A 23931-nucleotide genomic window follows, 5' to 3' on the forward strand; every position below is an offset into this window, starting at 1 on the left:
TCCATAAAAAATCACCAGCCAGACATCAGGTGGATTTGCAACACTGTTCAAGATCATTGAAGTTAAGACCCTCTGCTGCTAGTCTGGAAATTCCTCATCCCTTTAGAATCTGGGCCCAATGGCCTTGGTATTTTCAGCCAATCAGGGCCTGAGCCGCAATGGTTTGTATGAATTAGGGGTGATGAGCCCCAGTATTCATAGCCAATTAGGAGCTGCAATCAACATTCCTGGGGCCAATGGGTGAGGCAGTTTGCTGCTACACAACCGGTCTAGATATTCATCTTGTCCACCCCCGAGTGGAGTTGTTGGGTGCAGCCACGCAGAGGGAAGAAAAGACAGCTGGAGGTTGCAAGAGGACAGACTGCATGAAGATGGGAGGCCGCGTCTGGATGGGAATGTTATTGCTGGCAATTGGGCTTCAAGCAATCCGGTGAGTGCGTGCAAGATCCTTGAACATCCAAGGCTGACCCAACCGAGGGGAAGAGGTCTAGAGTGGCGTCTTTGGAAACTCCAACTCCTGGATTCTATAGGGACAGGGTACCAAAGTCCACTTCTGTATAAGGAATTTTGTGGTTGGAGAGGGAAGGGAATTGAAGGCATTGATCTTTTGAGGGGGAGGGGTCCAATTGAAGCATGAGATACTCTGATGAGTTTTCTGGATAAGGTGTAGAGTTTAATGGGGGAGGAGGAGTGAGGGATTAGGGAGCCATCATTCTTGGGTACTCTGGGCGGGAGAAATGGTATAGTAGTTAGAAAGTGAACTGAGAAATGGTACTTCGAGAAGGGATTATGGACCAGTGGGTAAAAGTGAGAGTGGATTGAAACTGGGCAGGGCTCTGAAGAAGACTCAGGGATGGAGACTAAAGGTCACCTGGATTTTCTGTCCCTTAGCGAGTTAAAGGGATGCTGTGAGGAAAAGGGTTAAATGATAGGTAAGAACAAAGGTTTGAGGGGGAGGCAAAAGATACGGCATGATGGGGTGTTTGGTGGCAGCAGCAGCAGCAGCTGAGAGAGTGCCCTGAAAGGGTATGACACAAAAGAGTTTGGACATCCTGGAACTGTAGCAAAGGATTCTGGGTGTTAGGAACGAAGGGTGCACAAAGGTTTGGGTATGAATGAATTATCTGGGAAAGGAATGGGATTGGGCCCTTTAGAAGAGAAAGGATTTAGAGGTGTTTGGAAATAGGCCTTTGGAAACCTGCACGCTGAGAGTATGTCTTACAAATATATTAAGAAAAATTAAATACAGAATTCCAGAAAGGTACTATATGATGAGGGCCACTGTCAATATTGCTTGGTTCTGTGAGCAAACAGTTTCTGGGAAATCCTGGATCATCTAGGAACCACATGTGAATTAAACTGGGTTCCTTAAGAACTGGAATGATGTCTGTACTGGGTGATAGTTATATGGACAGCATTTCTGCCAGCAGCCTGGCCTTACACCTGCACCTTTCGCTATTTGTGTAACGTGAAAACAGACAGAAATTCAACAGTGATGTGTGCTTCTATCACCAAACCTCTGTAAGCTTCACCTGTTGAATATTTGCTTGTCCCAGAGATAATTAAAGGCACAGAAGCCCAACTGGCAGCTTTAAAAATAAATGAGATCAGAAGATTAGAAGGGGCTTGGTCTAGGGCAAATGGGGATACCAGACTCACCCACTGCTTCCTGGGGAATCCCCATGTTCTTGCCACCCACCCTTCTCTGGCTGTTCTTCCCAGCGCATCAACTCTATGCAGATAGCTTTGCACTACCAGCTCCTGCCTCAGCCTAGGAAGTGTGGCACGGCTGTGCCAACCCCATTCTTGCTCTGTGCTGTAAAGCCAGGTTACATATCTATAATTATTCTTGCCAGCCCTGCCCTGCTCTCTGCTGCCTACAGCTGGGTGATGCCCAGGTATCGGTGTGGTTAATTATAGAGGCCCTCTTAGCAAGTGATTTTTTTTTGGCTAATATATTCCCACATGAACTGGGAGGTGGGGAAGAATGCATATTAAACAGCATTCCTGACGTTTGAGCAGAAAGGAACTCAATTGTCACACAGGCCGGAAATGGATGGAAGGTAAAGAAAAAATAAGATTAAAAACCAATGAATTAAAATAGCCAGGGCCACTCAGAAATCCACTGATTGGTTGCCAGCAAGGCCTCCCACAAACCACGTTGTAGGTCTTGTTTCCTCCAGCCTTTATACTGGTCTATCCAGGTTAGTATTGTCTACTCAAACTGGATGCGGCTTTCCAGGATCTCAGGTAGAGGTCTTTCACATCACCTACCACCTAATCCTTTTAACCGGACATGCCAGGGATTGAATTTGGGACTCCTGCATTCCAAGCAGATGTTCTACCACTGAACCACGAGTCTTCTTCCACCCTCCATCCTTGTGCCTGTGCCTGTGCCTGTGTCAGCTTGAACTGCAAATATCAACAGACGATAATGCTGATTTCTGTGCCTTGAAAAGCATCAGTGGCTGGTTGCAGGCAGATCCAGTTGCATAGAAGCAATCTGGGGCAATATCCTTTTTCTGATCAGTTGGGAGGTCTAATCCATTTGGAGTATGGGGAGACTAGAGTTGACAAAAGGGGCATAGTGTTGTGAGAACCGTATAACAAAACAGCCATGTTTGTGCTTAACTATAAATGAGTTAGAGTCCAGTAGCACCTATAAGACTAACAAAATTTGTGGCAGGGTATAAGCTTTCATGAGCCACAGCTCTCTTCTTCAGATACTAGCTGTGTCTCACGAAAGCTTATACGCTACCAGAAATTTTGTTTGTCTTATAGGTGCTCCTGGATTCTTGCTCTTTTCTACTGCTACAGACAAACACGGCTACCCATCATGATCTATAATGAGTTGTTTACTGATTCCTCCCCCCTTCCCGTCTCTTTTGCAAAATTCAGGCCAAACTTTAGATTGTAATAATGAACAACTCTTTTGGAGTGAGGAGGTTAGCTCACTTCTAAAACTTTCTGATCATTAAAGCAACCTGTCTGAGGTTAAAAGCTGTCTATCTCATTTGGGTTGTAAACTGCTCCATAACAGAACTTCTGAAAAAGCAATAAAACACAAGGAAGGTCTCTATGCTGTTTTCCCTGATGACCGCAGCTGTCACCAATTTTGTTCTCCACTACAGGGTCCCTCTGAAGAAATTCCCATCCGTCCGGAATCGGTTTGGCCAGTCAGGCCTGCCCATTGCTGACCTGTTAAGACGAGGAGGTCTCAGGGCTGCAAAGCCCCCTAATGCTTCTGTCACCTACCAACGTCTCCACAATTATATGGATGTATGTGCTGACTTCCTTTGAGGGTGAACATAAGACTAAGGCTGGGGATACTTAAGATTGGGGTCAATGTGAGGCAGACTGCCTTGGCTGGATTGTGTTAGAAGTGCGGGAGATTAGAGCTATTGTGCAGTCCAATACTACGTATGTCTTTTCAGAAGTCAGGACTAGACATGGGCACAAACCGAAAAAAAGAACCATGTGATTCGTGGTTCATCGCATTCCATGAACCACAGACTTCCATGAACTTTTCCTAGTTCACGAATTGGTTCGTGGTTCATGGCATTTCAAACATCCTGCGCCGGCTGCTGAAGATGGCGCGGGGTGTTTGAAACTGACAGCCTCCTTCTGCTGTCACCCGGAAGCGGCAGGAGAAGGCGATCAGTTTCAAAACACCCCATGCTGGCTTCTTCCAATTGGATGAAGCCAGCACGGGGTGTTTGAAAGTTGCAGCCTTCTCCTGCCACCCATGAGTGGTAGGAGAATGGGGCTGTCACTTTCACACGCCCCGCATCAGCTTCAGCCTATTGGCTGAACAGTGTGCACAAGCGACAGCCTCCTTCTCCTGCTGCTTGCGAGCGGCAGGAGAACGGGGCTGTCAGTTTCACACACTCCATGTGGGCAGCGGTGCCAGCCTGTCTGGCTTCACAAACTGTTTACAATTCTGACGAACCGGGCCCAAAAAGTCATGGAGTTCATGGAAAATACGGCCCCACAAACCACATTTTCACGAACCATGAATTGGCCCGGTTCGTGCATTTTTTTTTGCTTCGTATTGTGATTTGTGCCTACCTCTAGTCAGGACCTCTGCGTTCAACAGGGCTTTATTCCCAAGCGTGCCTACTAGGACTGCGGCCTTCATCAATTTATTCCGTCCATTAGCAGGGTGCAATTAATCATTGAAATTGGCATGCTTTTGCATATGAGCAAAGCACGTTGGCCCGGATCCTGCCACTGCACTAAGCAAAGTCTGAAGCCTTCCTCCAGCCCAAGAGGACCTTCTCCCTTTTAAGGGGCTCTTCTGTTGAGGAAGAACCACTTAAGCTGCAGGAAGTCTCCTGAGGTTGGAAGAACTTCCTCCAGCGTAGGATACTGCCCATTTTCTACAGAAAAAGTCTTTGTTAGGTGAGGCCAGCAGGCACCCCCTTGGGAGAGGCATTCCCTCCTATATGAGATGGTGCCCTGACAGTTTGAAAAACAACCACCACCCTGCTCTATAGTTCATTTGATCTTAGTGGATCAAAACACTGTCAGGGATTAATCTAATTGATAAATTGACGAATCATATATTTACTACCTATTTATCAGAGACAATTCCTATTTTGGGGTTCCAGGCCCTGGTCTAAGGCTAACCAAGCCTGGATCTAGTCAGTACCCAGATATGCAGGGAAGGCAAATAGGGTATATTTGCAATAGATGGACAACGTATCTGGTGAATCACTGCCCCGTTGGTCTTTTGACGATACCTTTTTATAAAATGTGATGTGCATCCAGAAGCCTGGCATAATGGATAAAATGTTGGACTAGGATCTGGGAGAGCCAGGTTTGAATCCAAATTCTGCCTCCACGGAAGCTTTCTGGGTGACCTTGGATACTCTGACAGTCTAACCTACTTCATAGGGTTGTTGTGAGGAGAAAATGGAGGAGCAGAGGTTGATTTGCTCCTTGGAGGAAGGGCAGGATTAAAAAATGTAGCACATACAGGGCTTTTTTTCAGCGGGAACGCGGTGGAACGGAGTTCTGGAACCTCTTGAAAATGGTCACATGGCCGGTGGCCCCGCCCCCTGATCTCCAGACAGAGGGGAGTTGAGATTGACCTCCATGCTGCAAAGCGGCACGGAGGGCAATCTCAACTCCCCTCTGTCTGGAGATCAGGGGGCGGGGCCACCGACCATGTGACCATTTTCTCAACGGGCAACCCACTGAGTTCCACCACCTCTTTTCCCAGAAAAAAAGCCCTGAGCGCATAAATGTATACTGGATAAGACTATTGACAGTTCAATTTTAGGGTTATCTACTCTGACTGGCAGCAGTCACCAGGATGTGTGACAATATGTTTTGGTTTCAGCCCTCTGTCCTGGAAATCTGGAAGGACAGCATGGGGATGCCAACTCCGGGAGATTTGGGGATGGAGATTTGGAGATGGAGCCCAAGGAGGGCAAGGTTTGGGGAGGAAGCTCAGCAGGGATGTGATACTATACAGTCCACCTTCCAAAGCAGCCATTTTCTCCATGGGAACTTATCTCTGTAGTCTGGAGATCAGTTGTAATTCCAGAAGATTTCCAGACCACACCTGAATATTGGCAATCCTAGGGCAGCAGGAAGCTGCTTAACTCTAAGCACCAAATGGCAGTGTTTTACTTCCCTTCTGGACCCTCCCTCCCCATAATAAGTGCCTGTCTGTGGAATATATATTGCTGATGCATTTGAGTGTCAGGTGCAAATAGATCCACCGTAAGAAGAAACATTCAGTTGAACATTCTGAGGTTTGTTTCTTTAACGGAGGCTGTTATGGATAGTTAGTGAACTGTTTCAGAAGCCGAAGCTCTGGCAGATCTGTGCACAGCGGGTGGAGAAGAATCTTCGACTTTGTGTAATGGGGCGGCACTCAAGCGGCAATGATCCTTGGTGGGAAAACAGAGATGGCACAGTTATATACCTCAGTGTGTTCCCATTTTCATCCATTGCGGGCCTAAATGGCTAGTCAGACAGGAGATACCAGGAGCCCTAGTGCCTCTCTATTTTGAAATTAAGCGCTGTAGAGATCGCCAGTCTCTCAGATGAGTTTTTAAAAAGATTAGACAAATTGATGGAGGATGTGCTTGACAACAGCAATTAATCATGATAGTTAAAATAAAGCCTGCGTTGCAGATTTGGGCAACAGAACTCGGCGGTCTAATCCAGCAAGGTAATTCTTGCAGATAGGCTGGTAATTAGGTAGGGTGAAGGGGAGCAGGGATGAGAGACTGTGTTCATCTTTTTCTTCCTTTCTCTCTTCTCCACCGCTCGCCAGGCACAATACTATGGGGAGATCTTCCTTGGGACGCCAAAACAGAAGTTCACTGTCGTCTTTGATACTGGGTCTTCCAACTTGTGGGTGCCCTCCTCCAAATGTTGCCTGACACATCTGGCATGCTGTAAGTTCTCTGGGAATGGGGGAGTGGTGGCCATCTTGAGGAGAAAAAGTTGATGAATGAGGCCTCCTTAGGAAGAGATGGCCAGCGGTCAGGGAATTCCCAAGCTCCCGAGTGCGGCTTCACTAGGTCAGGCACACAAGAGGTGATCTGCACATCAGTACATTTTGATTCCTCATCATTTGATGAGTGGCAATTGAATGTCCCAACTGGTTCCTCCAAAACAAATTAAATTTAAGGTTATGTTCGCTGATAAGAAATTCCAGATGAATGATGGCTCAGTTGTCCTCACTGGGTGTTGCTGTCATGAACATGAAGGTGTGAATCTACCATTCAGTGGGTTGTCTGTCCAATTAAGGTTGAGTGGTACTACAGTCAACTTACTTTTTGATTACATTTGTTTATCCCACCCTTCTTCCAAAGAGCTCGAGTATACCTGATCCCGCTTTTTTATCCCCGCAACAATCCTGAGAGGCAGCTTGGCTGAGAGATACTGACTAGCCCAAGGGCTGCCAAGGGAGGGGGGGAGGACAAAGTCCTGGGGTACTGATCATACTGAGGGCCCACAGAGCTACATGAATCATGTGGTTTGCTTTCATATAATGTTTGGTTTGCATCTGAAGAGAGGGCCTAAAAGAAATACTTGCCAGTGGACCCATGATGACTTTTAGTAACCGTGACTGGCCTCCGGTCATCCAGTAACCTTTGTGGCTGAGGAGGGATTTGAACTTGTCTTCATATTATAGGTCCAACATTCTAAATACAACACCAGGCGGGATCTTGTCAAATTTTGCTATTCACCAAACAGAGCTTAATTTTACTAGAATAAGGATTCTGGATCAAGGGCATTCTTAGTGATTCTGGGGGCCTGGGAAAAAGTCAAGGATGGGGCCTCCAAATCACGGCCCCCATCCACCCACCATTGGGGCCTCCCTGCCACCACCCCTGTAGGTCCACCTTGGGGTACAAAATGAAGAGGGGTGTTGGGAAGCAGCACCAGTGGGGTTTACAGAAGTACTGGGATATTCCACACTTTCTTTATTAGTGCCCTCAGTGCTGCCATCACTGAAGAGGCACCCAGAGGGACCGGCTGAGAAAAATCCACCGTAGCACAAAGGCTGCCATTTTATCCTGGAAGAGAGGGAGGAGGGCAAAGGAGGCTGGGCTCTTACCTAGGAGCAGCAAGGAACACCCAGGCATCTCGTCCACCCAGCTCCTCCTCTGGGCCAAGGAAAGGGCAACCCTTGTCCCATACGAGGCAGGTGGGAGCCATCTCCACCACTGGAAGCCAGCTGCCCAAGCCTGGATGGGGCAGCTCAGGCGGCCATCACTGTGAGTACCAAACCCCAACTGGCAGATGCAGTGGCGTTGACAGAAGCCTGTTTATTTTTCCCCCTCCCGTGTCAGGGATGCGGGACTGTGGGTGGCTGAGGTTCCCCCAGCAATGCAGGGCTGGTGCAGTTGCCCAAGTTGTCCACTGGCTAGAGACCGTCCTGCTACTGGACAGATATGCCCAAACGTTTGCCATATAAGGTTCCATACAAAAACAAATACACAGTGATTTAACTTAAAAAAAATACTAACATATCTGCTGCATACTTCTAATTCCTCTATATTTTTGTATGTGATGGTTTAATTAAATTACCTATTTTTAGAGCTGTGTGTTCTGTGTTACCCTGCTAGCTGATGTAGGATCATTTAGCAAGGATTCCGAGAAGAGTGCCACAGTAGTGCCCCGAAACGTGCTTTCAGTGCAGAACAGCTGTAGAGAATGTGAAATTTTTAAAGTGCTTCTGAGTTAGGGCTCCCATGAGCAGTTAGGGCACCCATGAGCAGTTACAATCAGTCTTTCCCCCACACCAACTGTGATGAAAGGGATAGGTTTACAGGACAGATGATGTGATAATCCAGCTAATTGTGAGATTTTCCACTTACTTTCTAAAGAAACAAAGCATTGGAAGCTAGGCAATGTTATACAGTGATTAGTGCTTTGGACTTGGGAGACCTGAGGTTCATATCCCTCCTTGGCCATGTAGCTGTCTGGGTGACTTTGGGCTGGCCACTTTCTTTCAGCCTACCTACCTCATAGGTTGTAAGGATAAAAAGGAGGGGATAACAATGTACGTTGCTCTAAGCTACTCTGTGGAGGAAAGATGTGGTAAAAATATGTTGGCCAGAAAGAACTCTAGTGAGTTAATAAGGGCCAGAAAAGTTTGCCAAGTTATTTTTATATTTATTTTATTTAATTTAGAAAAATGGGATGTTGGCAACAACTAAACTTGCTGACAGGCGACTTCAGGGGGCACAAGTTGGGTAGCTGACCCATTACCCCCTACTCTCTTTTCAAAATGTTTCAGGAGGGGGGGAATGACTACATTAGGAGGAGGGAGAGTTTTTTTATATTCAGTCTCCACCACATCCAATTGTTGAACTACAACAGGAAGTTATCAATTGTGGTGGGCAGGCCAGGGTTTTAATAAAGAAAGAACCTGCTGGGATGTGGAGGCTTTAACAGTTTCAAAGTCCAATTCTACCACTACCACTGAAGGCTTTTCTCTCCTCAGGGGTTCACAGTCACTACCGGTCCTTGTTTTCTTGCACCCACGAAGCGGACAAATCCGAATTTGCAATCCATTACGGAAGTGGCAGCCTCAAAGGATTCTTGAGCCGGGATGTTCTTACTGTGAGTATCGGGGTAGGATTGCTGTCTATGGCTTGGGGAATTCCTGGAGATCTGGAGGCAGTGCTTGGGGAAGGCAGAGTTTGGAGAGGGGAGAGAGACTTCAGTGGAGATCATGCAATGCCCTCCAAAGATGTCGTTGCTTCCAGGGAAATTGAGCTTTGTGGTCTGGAGATCCGTTGTAATTCTGGGAGAACTCCAGGCCCCTACTGGAGGTTGATAACCTTACAATGGGGGAGAGAATGCTGTTAGACAAGGTGCCGGATATTGGTAATTGGGGCTTCCGATGACTTTAATTTTATTGAAAAGTTGCTACATTGTGGGGGAGTTAGACTGGAGGTCACAATGCTGGAACGGAGGCTTGAAACCTTTACCTCTTATTTTTTCCTAGACAGAAGTTGCCTTTCCCCATTTAAATAATTGAGTCTGCATGTCAAATACATATTATTATTTATAGCTGGGTTAATCAGTTCCTTGGGAAAACAAATTACCTCCTCAGTAACTGATGGAGTTAACATCAAGCAAACAGGAGTGGCACCTTAAACTTATTTTTATTGTAGCATAGGCTTTCAGGCATTAGAGTCCACTTCCTCAGATGCATGTAGGAGGTCCTCGCCAGGCAAAATTTATACTGAAGTTAAAACAAAAGTTCTACAGCAGGGTCAAAAGGCCATGAAACGCAGGGAAGACCTGGAGAGATGCTATTACGTACAATTCAAATGTAATGAAGAAAAGTACAAAGGCCATTCACAATGGCAGCGATTATGCAGAAAGAAGTCTCAGACAGCCACATTAGTCTCTAGCAAAATACCAAGACCAAAGCCATGGAAGGCTTCTATTAGGGCCAACCAAAATGGCACAAAGCCGCATGCTTTCTCCAGAACTCTTCATCAGGATGGATCTTAAAAGCATTTTCATTCAACACATCTTTCAGGCTGTAGTATGGCCTCTTTGTCTGAGTCCTGGGGGTTCTTGTAGGATGTGTAGCTTACATTGATCGTTCACTAGCTCAAATAATTTTGCTAAGCTAATTAACTCCTGTAGCACACATGATTCTTCTGCCTCCTGCCTGATAAAAAATGGAATTGAAAGATAGCTCTTGCCTCCGGAAGTGATCAAAATCTGTAAAGGTAGCAGGAGAATGTTCTTAGTGGAAGACAATTTTTTAAATATCTGGGTTTTTTTTCTAATTACTGATGGAATTTGAGGGTTTTTTTTAAAAAAATCATTTTGTTCCAGAATTTTTAATTAAGTAATATTAACGGTGCCCCTGCCTTTTTCCAAATATGCAGTTTGTCTCACACTTCAGAGAAACCTCAAACAAGGATGTTCATTGTAAGGTTGCAAGTATGTGCGAATATAACTGATTGATCTGAAAATAATGAGTTAAAAGAAAGTCACATAATGAATTAAATTTTTATTTCTTCAGAAGGCAACAGTAATATGTGCTTGCTTTCCGTGTGAGATAAATAGCAGGTCTGAGGTTGGGAGATGAGGATACAGGAGAGAAGAATTTGCAATAGGAAAATTCTTTGGTGGGGTGGGGGGAGGAGGCACCAGAAACCCACTTTGAATGGGAGGCTCACATGGATACTGCCAATATATATTCAAGTGGGAGATCCCTTGATAGTTCTCCAGTCATTCATTTTGGTCCTGACTTTGCCCCATCCTGAAGAACTGTTTAGAATTTGGCAATAAAATTGAATCAATTTAAATTAGTAGATAAATCAAGTAATTGTATGAGAGCCAGTGTGGCATAGTGATAAGCATGCCAAGCTAGAACTGGGGATATCCACTTTCAAAGCCACGAAGCTTGCTTTTTCTCTCAGCTTAACCTCCTTCTTTAGAGTTGTTGTGAGGAGAAAATGGAAGCAGAGGGAGACCTGAGTTCAAATTTCTCTCCAGCTCCAAAGCTTATTGGGTGTTCTTGAGGCAGACTCTTTCTCAGCTTAACCTGCTTCACTGAGTGGTTGTGTGAAGATAAATGGTGGAAAGGTGAACTGTAGATGCTGTTCAGAGTTTCCTGAAGGAAGTGTGAGACAAAAATGCTCTAAAGCTTTAGCCAATTAATTGATGGGATCAGATTTTAATTGGTGAGAACATAGGCCTGCAGGATGTAAATGTACTACTTGAAATTATTTTTGCTCTAGTGTGTAATATTGTAAGAGAGAATGAAAAGAAGATGGATGTTCTCCCTGACAATGAGCTATTTTGACGTTCTGCTGTTCAGCAGGAATTACCTCACATTTCCTTTGAGATCCTCGCTTACACTGAAAGGTTCATAACATTCAAATGTATTTAAATGCAATGCAATGAATTTAAATGCAGATGAGAAGTCAAAAGACTTGAGCAGTTAAAAAAATAAATTAAAATGATGTTGACATTAGTCATCATCATATAACATCATCAATGTACACAATGTTTTTCAGAGTAGCCAAAACGAAAAGGTCCCTGTCCCAAAGAGTTTCCAATCTAGATTTCAACAGAGCACAAGGGGAGTAGAAGGGAAGGAAGGGAAAAGCCAGAGGAGCATTCGACTGGGGAAGAATGCAGTGACATGGATTCCTTATATTTGAATTCTACTTTTATTATCCAAAGAGCTGAGAAATTCAGTTCATCTCCCCTTTTATCCACACAACCACCTATGAAGTAGGTTAAGTCCAAGACCTCCCAACAGGGGTGGTTTCTGGCGCCTGAGGCTGGGGGCAGCATCAGGTCCGTTGCTGCCCCTATGCATGTGCACAGAGTGCGCACGCTCCAGACTGCATGATGATGTCACTGCGTGTGATGTCATCACGCAGCAAGCCAGACCCATTGGCGTGGCGGGTGGCTGAGACAGTGTGCGGAGGCTGCCCGCACTCCCAGTTGGGCGTGGTGGGTGGCTGGGGAGGTGCACTTGCGTCCTCCTAGCCCTCCCGCTTTGTTGTTCTGCATGCTGCCCCAGACGCCTGCCGCGCCTGGCCTGCAGCTGCTGCACCCAGCCAGAGGTGTGCGTTGGTGGCGGCAGCAGCAAGGGGCGGGAGGGCTGGCAGGCTGCAGCAGCTGCCTCCCACTCAGCCGCCAGCGCTGCCGCCGCCAGCTCTGCGGTGCACGCCCCCATGTCCAGCACCCCGTCTGGCGCCCTCTTCGGTGCCTCAGCGCTCGATGTGGGGGCCGGCCCTGCCTCAATGGGCATGCCGGCCCTGCCTCCCAATATGCTCTGACTGCCACGTTCTGAACCAGTTTCAGTTTCTGGGTTGCCTTCAGCAGGGCTTTTTTTCAGCTGGAACGCGGTGGAACGGAGTTCCGGAACCTCTTGAAAATGGTCACATGGCTGGTGGCCCCGCCCCCTGATCTCCAGACAGAGGGGAGTTGAGATTGCCCTCCGCTCAACGGAGTTGTAGTTTCCCTACAACTGAGAGCCCTTTTTTGAATTCGAGGTTGCGGGGACTGAGCCTAGGACCTTCTGTATATATAGCATACATGCTTCCATAGAATAACAGATGGCTCCTTCACTTTGTCTAGAATTTAATACTAGATGTGAAGGAAGAAAGAGAGGTGGTATCATGGATTTGTTCTGGGAAGAAGATCTGAAGTGTAAGTGTGGGGAGAGAAAAGACTAAAGAGCCAGTTTGGTGTAAGAGCACGGGACTCTAATCTGGAGAGCCAGGTTTGATTCCCCACTCCTCCACTTGAAGCCAACTGGGTGACCTTGGGCTAGTCACGGCTCTCTGGAGCTCTCTCAGCCCCACCCACCTCACAGGGTGTTTTGTTGTGGGGATAATAATGACATACTTTGTAAACCGCTCTGAGTGGGCATTAAGTTGTCCTGAAGGGCAGTATATAAATTGAATGTTATTATTATTATAAAAGCCTGTTCCCCAGACAGAGGGCAAGAGTGCACGTCTGGTATGCTGAGCTTTCCTGGAGGAGAGATGGAGAATCTAGTGAGTAGAACAGACAACAGGATGTGATTCTCTCATCCCTAGATTGGCAACATGACCATTCACAATCAGACATTTGCCGAGGCGACAGACATGCCAGGCCTGGTTTTTGTAGCTGCCAAGTTTGACGGTATCTTGGGCCTGGGCTATCCCAGTATCTCAGTGAACAATATCACCCCACCTTTTGATCACATGATGAAGCAGAAGATGCTCGAGAAAAACATCTTTACATTTCATCTCTGCAAGTAAGAACTCCGCAATTGGTCTTCTCCTTTCTCTATTCCCACCCATCCAGTGTCCCGAGTGCAGATCCTCTTTATTCCTTTTCGTTTTTCCCGACCTGGTTGTTCTGGATGTGCCCTCCTACGAGTGATCATTTCTGGGGACACAGCTGCTTGGGTTTTCTCTGGATGACTGAGAGCACTAGAATCTTATGGTTCAATATGTCCTTTATTTACAAATATAAATGTGGAAGCAAGAGGCATTCTTACTGGTCAGCAGATTGGCTGCTGTACATCATATTCTCAAAAGAGAGAAATCCTGCACCCTTAAGTTGCTTCAGCTGACAGCTCTCCTCTCTGTCTGGTTTCTTCTCTGTCTTTCTTCACACACACATCTCTCCCCCTCCAGCTGGGTGGGGTCACCTTCTCCAAGCTCTCATTCGACACCAACGATATCAGGAAATCATCTCCTAGCAGGGCAAGAAAGAGGTATCACAGACCCTCAGACAAAAATCCCCTTTGGACCTACTGTCTCATCACCCACATGACTTACCTGGCTCCATGCCCCCCCCCAATAAGACTAGGCCCCTGATGTATTGTTCCTTTATTCCCTCCTATCAATCCTACAGATAAGCGCCCACTGAGGGCACTGTTGCCAACAATTCTGAACCATTAACCTGGTCAAGGAATGGTCAGTTAGCAACCATAACATTAGAAGTCTTGAGTCATAGACCCTCACTTCCACCGGGTGTGTCTCTTTAGGCCCAAAGCATAGTGACAGTCCCCTTAAAAGTCCTGGGGCAGCTGTTTCACCGTACTTAGTGGGTTTTGTTTTCCTCCATGACAACTTGATGGAGATGACTCAAGAAAACTTTAACAAAGTGTTGCAAAAGTATGGATTCTTTTCTGGCTCCTAGCTAGGAACTAACTATAGCACTAGCAGTGCTGTAGAACTGCTCATCTCATTGCAGTGAGGTGTTGTTGTTTTTTTATGCAGGAATCTGAGCTGTCCATGTCGTCACTCACCTTAACATTTTTCTTCCGAGTGACTCACAAAGACTGGTTTAAAGACTGGTTTAGGGTTTCAAAATAGCCTTGCTGTACACAGTATAATTAAGAGACATTTTACAGCCAAGTGGAACCCAGCCCATGTCAGAATGTGTATATTAAAAGTGGAAACTTTACACCTAGGCTGTGCGTGTGTCCTGAACTTCTGTTAATACTTGGTTGTTCCTCATCAGGTGACAAGTTGATCCAGTTGCATTTCATCTGTGGTACTGCCCCACACTTCCTATTTCCCCAAGCAATATTTAGTTACAAGGCAGTTTTGCAAGATTGATTTCCTCGAACACATTGTGCTCTTCTACGGAGTCAGACTATTGCTAGCTCAGCACTGTCTGCTGTGATCGGCAGTAGCTCTCAAGCAGAGAGAGATCTTTCCCCACACCTGAGATTCTTTAATTGGAGGGACTGAATCTGGAACTTTTTGCATGCAAAAAGTGTGCTCTGCCATTGATCCATGGCTCCTCCGTTGAAGAATACAGTGCAGGAGACAGATATATGCTTGAAGAGTACACAGTGCCCCAAGGAAAAGTAAGAAAACCTATATTAAGTAGGGTTGCCACTCTTGCACCACACATCCCTAGAGCTTTCTGGGGCACAGCCTGGAGGGAGGGCATGTCGTGGATGATGTGACTCTTTAACATTCTAGGCCTACTTTTAACATCCCAGCTCTTTAACCTCAGCAGCACAGCCCCATGATGCTCTAGGGATTCACCCAGTGTTTATGGTAAAGACCATAGAGGTCAGGGGAAATTCCTATAGCATCACAGATGCTGCGATGTCATTTCCGTGATTGTCTAGAAGTGATGTCATAGCACAGCCATGGCATTGCCCCCCCCTGCTATTTTTCTCCCACTGCTCAATTGATTGAGTGTAGGTCAATGAAGGGCAGGAGCTGGACACCCGTCATTGGCACACTCTTGGTAAGCCTAGTCCTAGCCCACCTCCCCAGGAGTGAAGTGGGATTTTAAAAGCTCTGGTGTACCCTGTGCCAAGTGATCCCTGCATTGCTGGCAGTGCTATAGGAGCTGCTCAGCTTGACCGTGGGCCACAATGCCTGGCTTATGGCCACCAGTGGATCTCCAGAGCAGAAGCCCATTGGGAAGTTTCATGGTAAGTTAGAGGGCTATTGGACCTTGGCTTTGACTATTTGACCTTTGACCAAGTTCTGTTCCTCGATAACTCCAGGTCAGCTCTTTAACCATTCCAACTCTTCTCTTAGCACCAACTATGTCTCACAGGACCATGGTGGAGAAATTACCTTTGGGGAGATCAACCACAATGCCTACGAGGGGGACATTCAGTATCACTCTGTATCACACAAGGCCTACTGGCAGATCAAGATGGATAAGTAAGTGAGCGGTCTTATCTGTAGTGTCTTAGTCACAATGAACGTGCTTGTCTTTGAGATATTGTAAAGTTCTTGGTGGCAGATAGCTGCTCTCCTAAAAGCAAAGAAAGGGTTCGTTTCAAATGAAATTTTTTGGGCACAAATTTGAGCTTTCCTTGGCAATAGTTATTACCAATACACAGATGTTCAAGTAACAGCACTGCTGAGTTTTTGTTGGGTGATTACCTGGACAGGTGCTGGAGTTGACAAAAGCCTTGGGTATTCTATCCTGATATAGAGAGAGCACACCAGCCCCGTGGCACAGAGTAGTAAGCTGCAGTACTGTAGGCCAAGCTTTGCTCACAACCTGAGTTCGATCCTGGTGGAAGCTGGGTTCAGATAGCCAGCTCAAGGTTGACTCAGCCTTCCATCCTTCCAAAGTCGGTAAAATGAGTACCCAGTTTCCTGGGGGTAAAGAGCAGATGACTAGGCAAGGCAATGGCAAACCACCCCATAAAAAGTCTGCCAAGAATATGTGATGCGACGTCCCCCCATGGGTCAGTATTATGACTCGGTGCTTGCACAGGGGACTACATTTACTTTTACACAGAGAGCAGTACTTGAATCAGAGGGGTGGCTGGCCTCCGTGTTTAGTGATGGCCCCCTTAGCTGCTCGAGGGGCAAGATCTGACCCCTCTCATTCTAAAGGGGTGGTGCTGTGGATTTCATTGAAGAGCCCTCAAACTCTGAGGACCTGACCAAAAGGTCATCCAGATTAATCACTGAGCAAAAGGTCAAAACAGCTACGATGAAGGCTGCCTTGAAAAGGTAAATGTCAGTAAATACGCAGCCTTGATTGGGTCAGGCTCTTTATTTCTTGCTTGGCTTTGCTAATTGAAACCAGCTCCCTTCCATGTGTTGTTTTCAGCACTTTCCCCCGACAAAGATGGGTACTGAGAGCAACAAATTGAGGGTCATTACGCCTCTAACTTACTCTTTTCAGATGAGCAGAGATTCGTGATCTTTTTTGGCTCAAAAGGGAGTGGGAAAACAGTAGGTCCAGACTAGTGCACTAGAGTTACTGTTGATAGCCCAGTTTATCAATCTTTATTTATGGAACAAGTTCAGCTTTTTGTTTGTTTGTTTGCAATGACAGCACAAGCCATTAGGGGGCAATGCTGCTATAACGTCAAATATATTTTTAGATACGCTTGATTTACTAGCTATAGATACAGAATATTTTGAGCCATTCAAACAGCTTAGCCTCCTGTCTCCCATCCCACCATCCTGGGAGAAAAGGAAGGTGCTCAGGAGAAGCAGAGAGCCATCTCCTACCAAGCCCAGAGTCCAGCCATTATCTCCTGCCCTATCCTGGGGTGAGGCTGGCGCTGAAGAGGAGAAAGCTGCTGGAAACAGAGGAGATCAGCACCTCATCCCTGGTTCCCCACCTTATTTTGTCCATGGGAGAGACAGGCCAGCCAGAGGGAGAGGCGGATCATGTTAAAGGTATAGTGGGATGATGCACAGTTTGGGTTGGCTGGAGAGCGCAGCCTGCAGCCCCTTTGCAGAAGCTCCCACTCCCCTTTCTTTTAGCAAACAATGCAAAACTGAATTATTCAGGAGGGCTTTCTACTCAGAGGATCTGGCTGGGTCATAAGAAATCGCTCAAAGAGATGCCTTGGTAAGAGACATGGAGTGATTCCGCACACATTGGATAATGCACTTTCAATGCACTTTATCAATCGTTTGAGGTGGATTTTTTGTTCCGCACATGAAAAAATCCATTCCAAATGATCTATAAAGAGGATTGGAAGTGCATTATCCAATGTGTGTGGAATCACTCATAGACTAGACACACTATTGGGTATATCTGCTGATGTAGATATATTCCTACTGGTAGTTTCCTTGTTGCTGAAGATGTCATGTTAATTAGTTATGCTTTGCTTCAAAAAGGGCTGATTCCGCACATGTTGGATAATGCACTTTCAATGCACATTATCAATCGTTTGAGGTGGATTTTTTGTTCCGCACACAAAAAAATCTGTTCCAAATGATCTATAAAGAGGATTGGAAGTGCATTATCCAACGTGTGCAGAATCTAGGTTTCATCTCTGAGTTTGGATTTGGGCTTATTTTCAAATTTTCTGCAACCATACTCTATTGTATCTGTTCATTGAATGTCCTTGCCGTTGATCATATTGTATTATGCTCAGTGAATGTCCTTGCTGTTGATTACATTGTGTTCACTTGCACTGTGTAATCTGCCTTGGTTCTCAGTGAGAAAGGCGAACTATAAATAAATAAGCAAGTAAGTAAAAGTAAAGAGCTCTGGGTCTGCTTCTGGCCTGGACAGCAGGTTGCCATACCAGGGACCCCTCCTCCATCTGCCACCTTGAGTTCTGTGGTGGGAGAAAGGTGGAATGTAAATGAAATAAAGTCCAACAAAGATCTCGCAAAGGTGCTTCACGCATTGTTGCTGTGTGTAGATAGCCATAGAAAATTGTAAGTGGGTATTTTTCGTGTGCTTTCAGTGTTCCAATTGGTTTATATTTGTTACCTTAAAATCCTTACAACAGCCTGGTGGCATAGGGTTGCCAACCTCCAGTTGGTGGATGGAGATCTGGAATTAAAACTGATTTCCAGTCCACATAAATCTGTTCCTCTGAAGAAAAGAGCTTCTTTGGCGTGTGGATTCTAAGGCACTAAACCCTTCTGAGATCCCTCCCTTCCCCAAACTCTGCTCTTCCCAGGCTCAACCCCCCAAATCTCCAGGAGTTTCCCAACCCAGTGCTGGCAACTCTATGTGAGTCATAGATCCAGAGGAGTTAGCCGTGTTAGTCTGTAGTTACAAGATAGTAAAGAGTCCTGTAGCACCTTTAAGACTAACCAAGTTTATTGTAGCATAAGCTACAGATGTATTGCATCTGATGAAGAGAGCTGTGGTTCTTGAAAGTTTATGCCACAAATAAACGTGGTTAGTCTTAAAGGTGCTACAGGACTCTTTACTATGTGAGTCAGGCTAGTATTAATATCCCCCATATAGTGGTTGGAGGGCTGAAGCAGTGAAAGAATGGATTGCCTCAGGCCACTCAAAGAGCTCACAGCAGAGGCAACATTCAGACCAGAAGCCTCCCCCATCACAGATCATTCTGGGGTGTAATGGTTAGAGCATTAGACTAGAACTTGGAATATCTGGATTCAAATTCCTGCTCTGCCACATAATAACAATAATAATAATTGTGCTTATATAGCACTCTTCTAGGCATATACGTGCCTCACTCAGAGTGGTGAAAAAGGCTAACATTGTTATTGTTCCCACAATACAGCTGCCTGGGGAACTGGGGCTGAGAGGGGTGGCTTACCTAAGGTCCCCTACTGAGCTCATGGCAGTAGTGGAATTCGAACCAGCAGAATGCTGATTTGCAATCCAACCACTTAAACACTATTCTACAACAGTAGTTGTAGAATACAACTTCTCTCTTTCAGCTGAATTGCCTCAAAGGGTTGATAAAATGTAGAAGGGGAAAGTAATGTTAGTTGCTTTGGATCTAACATTGCCAGTTCCAGGTTGGGAAACCCATGGAAATTTGAGGGTAGAGCCTGATAGAGAGTAGAGGCCATAGAGTCCACCCTCCAAAGCTGCTGTTTCCTCCAAGGGACTGATCTCTGTAACTCTGGAGATCCGTTGTAATTCAGGGAGATATCCATGCCCCACTTGGATGTTAGCAACCATATTTAGGTCTCTACTGAGGAGAGAAGCGGAGCATAAATATACAAATAAATAAACAAATAAATACAACGCAACACTAGTGTCCTTTCTGCATTTGTGACCTGAATCACCTACCTGTGATATTCCCATTTGAAATTCCATATTTTTATTTTTATGGAATGGATTCAAAGCTTGTGATGGGGAGAATATTCCGTGGATTCCTTCTTCTGCTACAGACCCCCACATTGTATCTACTGCTGATCCTGGAGGGTCCCTTGACCCATAGGGCAGCATTTCAGGCAGAGTAGTGGGCTCTGCACAAGACATCTTGCCCAGGGATGTTCAAGTGTAGGGAGATGCAATGTTAGCTGGGAAGCTTAGTTTCAAAAGACAGAGCTGACAGAGATAGCTCCGCAGAGGGTTTCTTAATTTTCACCTCCTGGAAGGGGAAGTGAAATTGATAGAGCCTTTGAGAAGGTGAAGATGAAATTAACAAACCCTCTGAGGAGTGATCTCCGCCGGCTCTGTCTTTTTAAACAAAGCTTCCTGTCTAACATTGCATCTCCCTACACTTGAGCATCCCCATGTAAGATGTCTTGTAGAGAGAGACTCTGTGATCTTAGCATGCCTGGGTTAATAACCTTTTCATCTCAGTTGTGTAAAAGAATCTTCAGCAAGGAATTCAGTGCGCAGCAGCAGGGGTCGTGATTCTGTAAAGCTGGTGGTAAGCCTGGGATCCCAAAAGCAGCAGGTGAAATGGTCAACTTGTATTTGGAGTGTAACATTTAAAATGGAGGTGGGGCACCCAATGAGATGTTTGCTCTCCAGAATATTACTAGCCCATTAGGAGGAAGGCTCATCCAAACTTTGTGGTATCTGATATGGAGGAACATTTAATTATGTAAGTTGCTATGAGCTCCCTTCTGTGGAAAGGCATTCATAGCAGTTCATAAGAACTTTGCTGTAGCCTGGCCAATAGCTCTGTGTGTGTGTGTGTGTATTCTGTGGTGGAGGCCTCATTTTGCTCCTGGTTTTGCGGTCATGGAAGCTACCATTCTCCCTCTGCCAAAACACCCAGCATAATCACTATTCTCTCTCTCCAACTCTCCCTTTAGGGTGACGGTGGATAAAACCACAGAGAAAAAATGTTGGCCATGGAAAATATTCGATAGTAGCTCAGGGAAGATATGCAAGGGTGGTTGCAATGCAATTGTTGACACAGGGACTTCTCTCATCACGGGACCTAGTGACGAGATCCGTGAGTTGCATGAGGCTATCGGGGCTCAACATGCCTTTGGAGGGCAGGTAAGGGACAACACATCTGGATCTTATAATGATATGTGTACAAAACAAAGCCACGCGTTTTTGCTTTTCCACTGATTTGATCCATGGCTTGATTCTGAACTCATTTGCCTCTCTCTCTTCTCCCTGTGGGTCACTCTCCAACATGACCAAGAAATGGATGAAGCTTTGCGGATGGGTGGGTTAGAGTTCTAATGAGAGAAGATATGAAATCCTAAGCAGAGTTACTCCAGTCTAAGCCCATTAGAATTTCATTGTTAGAGGTCTGTGATTCTCCCAGCATTTTAAAAGGAAAATTAGCAGCCACGCTGTCCCCCACCCATTAAAATTAAGGCCACAACGTGGAGTGGCGCCTGGAGTTAAATCTGATATCCAGTTCCTACAGCTGGAGGAAATGGTAACTTCGGAGGACAGACTCTTTGGCATCACATCTTGCTGAGGAGTTCTGTCAACGAACCCCACCTGTCACAGGCTCCACCCCCAAGTATCCAAGAATTTCCCAACCTAGGATTTGCAATCCTATTCCTTGTACTGCTTTTCTGATTGAAACTGATTGCCCCTCAGGCTTTTATTAGTTCTGGAGAAGAAAAAAAGATTGGCATACCCCCTTTTTGCCTGCTTTTTCCCCTTTCAGAGCTACTAACAGTGCAAACTGCTGAGTGGAAACCGTAAGGAAGTGGAACGGTTAAGCCCCTTTTCCTCATGTGCTGTGGCCCCAATTTGATCTAGCAGCCAATGCATCTGCTATTTGCCGTTTTACACGAGAAGTTCTGACCTGCGATCTTCCAAGCATCTTCAAATAATTAGGTCCTAACTGTACCCAAACAATGTATCTACCTTTCCTCTTTGGGCAACGTTTTCAGCTATGCAGATGGGAGCGAGCTTGAGTTTTAATGACAGAGGTCAATCATGGCAGGCAGCCGATTTAACTCTCATTCCAACAGCATCTCCAAGTGCATTTCCTTCCTCCCATATAAATGAATGGCATTGGCTACTGTTACCTGTTGTTGGGTAAACACACGTTGCGGGGACTGCAGTGCAAGCTAGAATCTACCCTCTGCCCCTGACTCTGGATGCTGTTGCTATCACTGACAGGGGCCCTATCAACAAGAGTGCATAGCCTAAAGGTGTCTCTAACCATCACAATGAGGAACATTTCGGTGCCAAATATAGACTTCATTTATACTCCGCCTTTCTCCCCAATGTGGATCCAAAGTAGCATACATTATTCTCCTCTCCTCCGTTCTATCCTCACAGCAACCCTGGGTTAGGCTGAGAGGGTGTAACTGGGCCCAATGCCATCCAGCAAGCTTCCGTGATAAAGTCGTGATTTGAACCTGGGTCTCCCAGACCCTAGCCCAGCACCCTAACCACTGTACCACAGTGCAAAGATTCATGGAAGGATTCCACACAGACGATGAGAGTCAGTATGGTATAGTGACTAGAATGACAGATCAGGACGGGGTTCAGATTTCAGCCCTGAAATTCACTGGATGGCCTGAGGCCAGTCCCTCTCTCTCCAGCCTACCATATATTGCAAGATTCCCTAACGTATATTGCAAGATGGCTGCGAGAATGAAATGGATGAGAACATTATGTGCTACACTGAGTGCTTTAAAGGAAGAGCGGGATTTGATGCAACAGAGGACAGGCCGTTAAGAAACCACACCCAGGAGAACAATACTGTTGGGCTCCCGGGACTGGACGAGGAATAGTATGCTCTTGAGCCAGCCCTGAACCTTAGCAGTGTGACATAATTGCCCTGAGGTTCGGAACAGGAGGAGCCGAGAGCTGTTCGTCTACACCTGCATAGTGCATTATTCAGGAGGAAATAGGGCTTTATTATAACGGAATGGTTCAGAAAGCTGCTTTAATAAAGGGAAAGGGACTGTGGACTAGACTACTGCGTACTGTATGTACTATCTGTTGCTGTATATATTATCCTATTATGCAATGTTCACATTGTTTAATACGTCATGTATTAAACTTATGCTTTGTTTCAGTTTGTTACAGATGTTTATTCAGTTTTAATTTCAGCAGTCCTCCTAATCTCATTATATTACTTATTAGTTGTCCCATCCTATTGAATCCTTTGACCTATCCTGTGTAGTCTGCTTTGAGACTCAGTGAGAAAGGCAGAATATAAACAAACAAACTATGTGGGGAAGGAGTATGTTTTGCCTATTTTTAAAATCTATTTATTTATTATTATTCATTTATAAGTAAATTTCTCCCCAATGGGGACCCAAAGTGGCTTAGATCATTCTCCTTTCCTCCATTTTGTCATCACAACAGCCCTGTGGGGTAGGTTAGGCTGAGAGTATGCAATTGGCCCAAAGTCATCCGGGAAGCTTCCCATGTCAGAGTGGGGATTTGAACCTGGGTCCCTCAGTTCTTAGTTTGACACTCTAATCACTTTAGTACATCCCCCTCCCTCCGTGCTGTATGGGAAAATTGGAAGGGGGAAATTGTAGTTGGGGAATGCTTGCCTCTTGGTATACAACCTCCAACCCTAATCCCCCGCCATTCCAGAATCTTGTATGTTTATAGGGCCTTGGCCCATTCACAGTTTATTAAGATAAGAGGAACTGCTACCCTTCAGTTCTTAATTAACCCTGCTATCTGGACTTTTCAACCTCAAATTGCTCAGAGCCCAGCCCTCCAAAACTTATACATCCTGGAATCAAGAGCTGGAGATGCACCCTTCACCGTGCACATCTCCTGAAACAATCTCTCCCTCCTGGATACTACAAACTGCTAGGAGCTTGAAAAGACAGATTCCTCCTCCACGCCACTCTTTTCCTTCCTCAACCCTTAAACCTGACATTCAGTTGCCTGACTTCTGCGATGTATACCTCCTGAAGGGTTAAGCTGTTTGGGGAGGTTTTATTTCTTGATTCTGGAAATTTATACTGTCATATCTTTCCGCATAAATGGGGAGTTCCCTGAATCTGCAGACTCCCTTACTGCCCTACTGATACAGCACCATCAAATGAGCTGTTAAAAGGAGTGATGATGATGCATTTTCCTTCCTTTAGGAGATGAGATGTTTCAGAAACAGAAGCAATGTTATAGGATTACAGAAGCAATGTTATAGGATTACAGAAGCAATGTTACTGTGCAATCCTAAACTGAAGAAAAGAGCAAGAGTTCAGTAGCTCCTGTAAGACTCACAAAATTTGTGGTAGGATATGAGCTTTCTTGAGTTACAGCTCACTCTGAAGAAGTGTATTTTTTAAGGTACTACTGGACCCAGATCTTGCTCTTCTACTACAGACCAACATGGTTAACCGA

General features: G+C 45.6%; 1 protein-coding gene across 1 annotated transcript in view; it reads left to right on the plus strand.

Annotated features, from left to right (window-relative positions):
* Positions 1–335: 335 nt before the first annotated feature.
* Positions 336–23931, plus strand: part of LOC129338911 (cathepsin D-like) — a 29596-nt gene continuing 6000 nt past the window's right edge. Inside the window, exons 1-7 of the mRNA XM_054993462.1 lie at positions 336–430; positions 3132–3279; positions 6290–6413; positions 8975–9093; positions 13059–13258; positions 15519–15647; positions 20451–20640. Of these exons, the coding sequence (XP_054849437.1) occupies positions 366–430; positions 3132–3279; positions 6290–6413; positions 8975–9093; positions 13059–13258; positions 15519–15647; positions 20451–20640 (975 nt within the window). The 5' untranslated portion in view covers positions 336–365. The remainder of the gene's footprint in view (positions 431–3131; positions 3280–6289; positions 6414–8974; positions 9094–13058; positions 13259–15518; positions 15648–20450; positions 20641–23931) is intronic.

The sequence above is a fragment of the Eublepharis macularius genome, chromosome 12 (genome assembly GCF_028583425.1).
Source record: "Eublepharis macularius isolate TG4126 chromosome 12, MPM_Emac_v1.0, whole genome shotgun sequence".
In the NCBI taxonomy this organism is placed as follows: domain Eukaryota; kingdom Metazoa; phylum Chordata; class Lepidosauria; order Squamata; family Eublepharidae; genus Eublepharis; species Eublepharis macularius.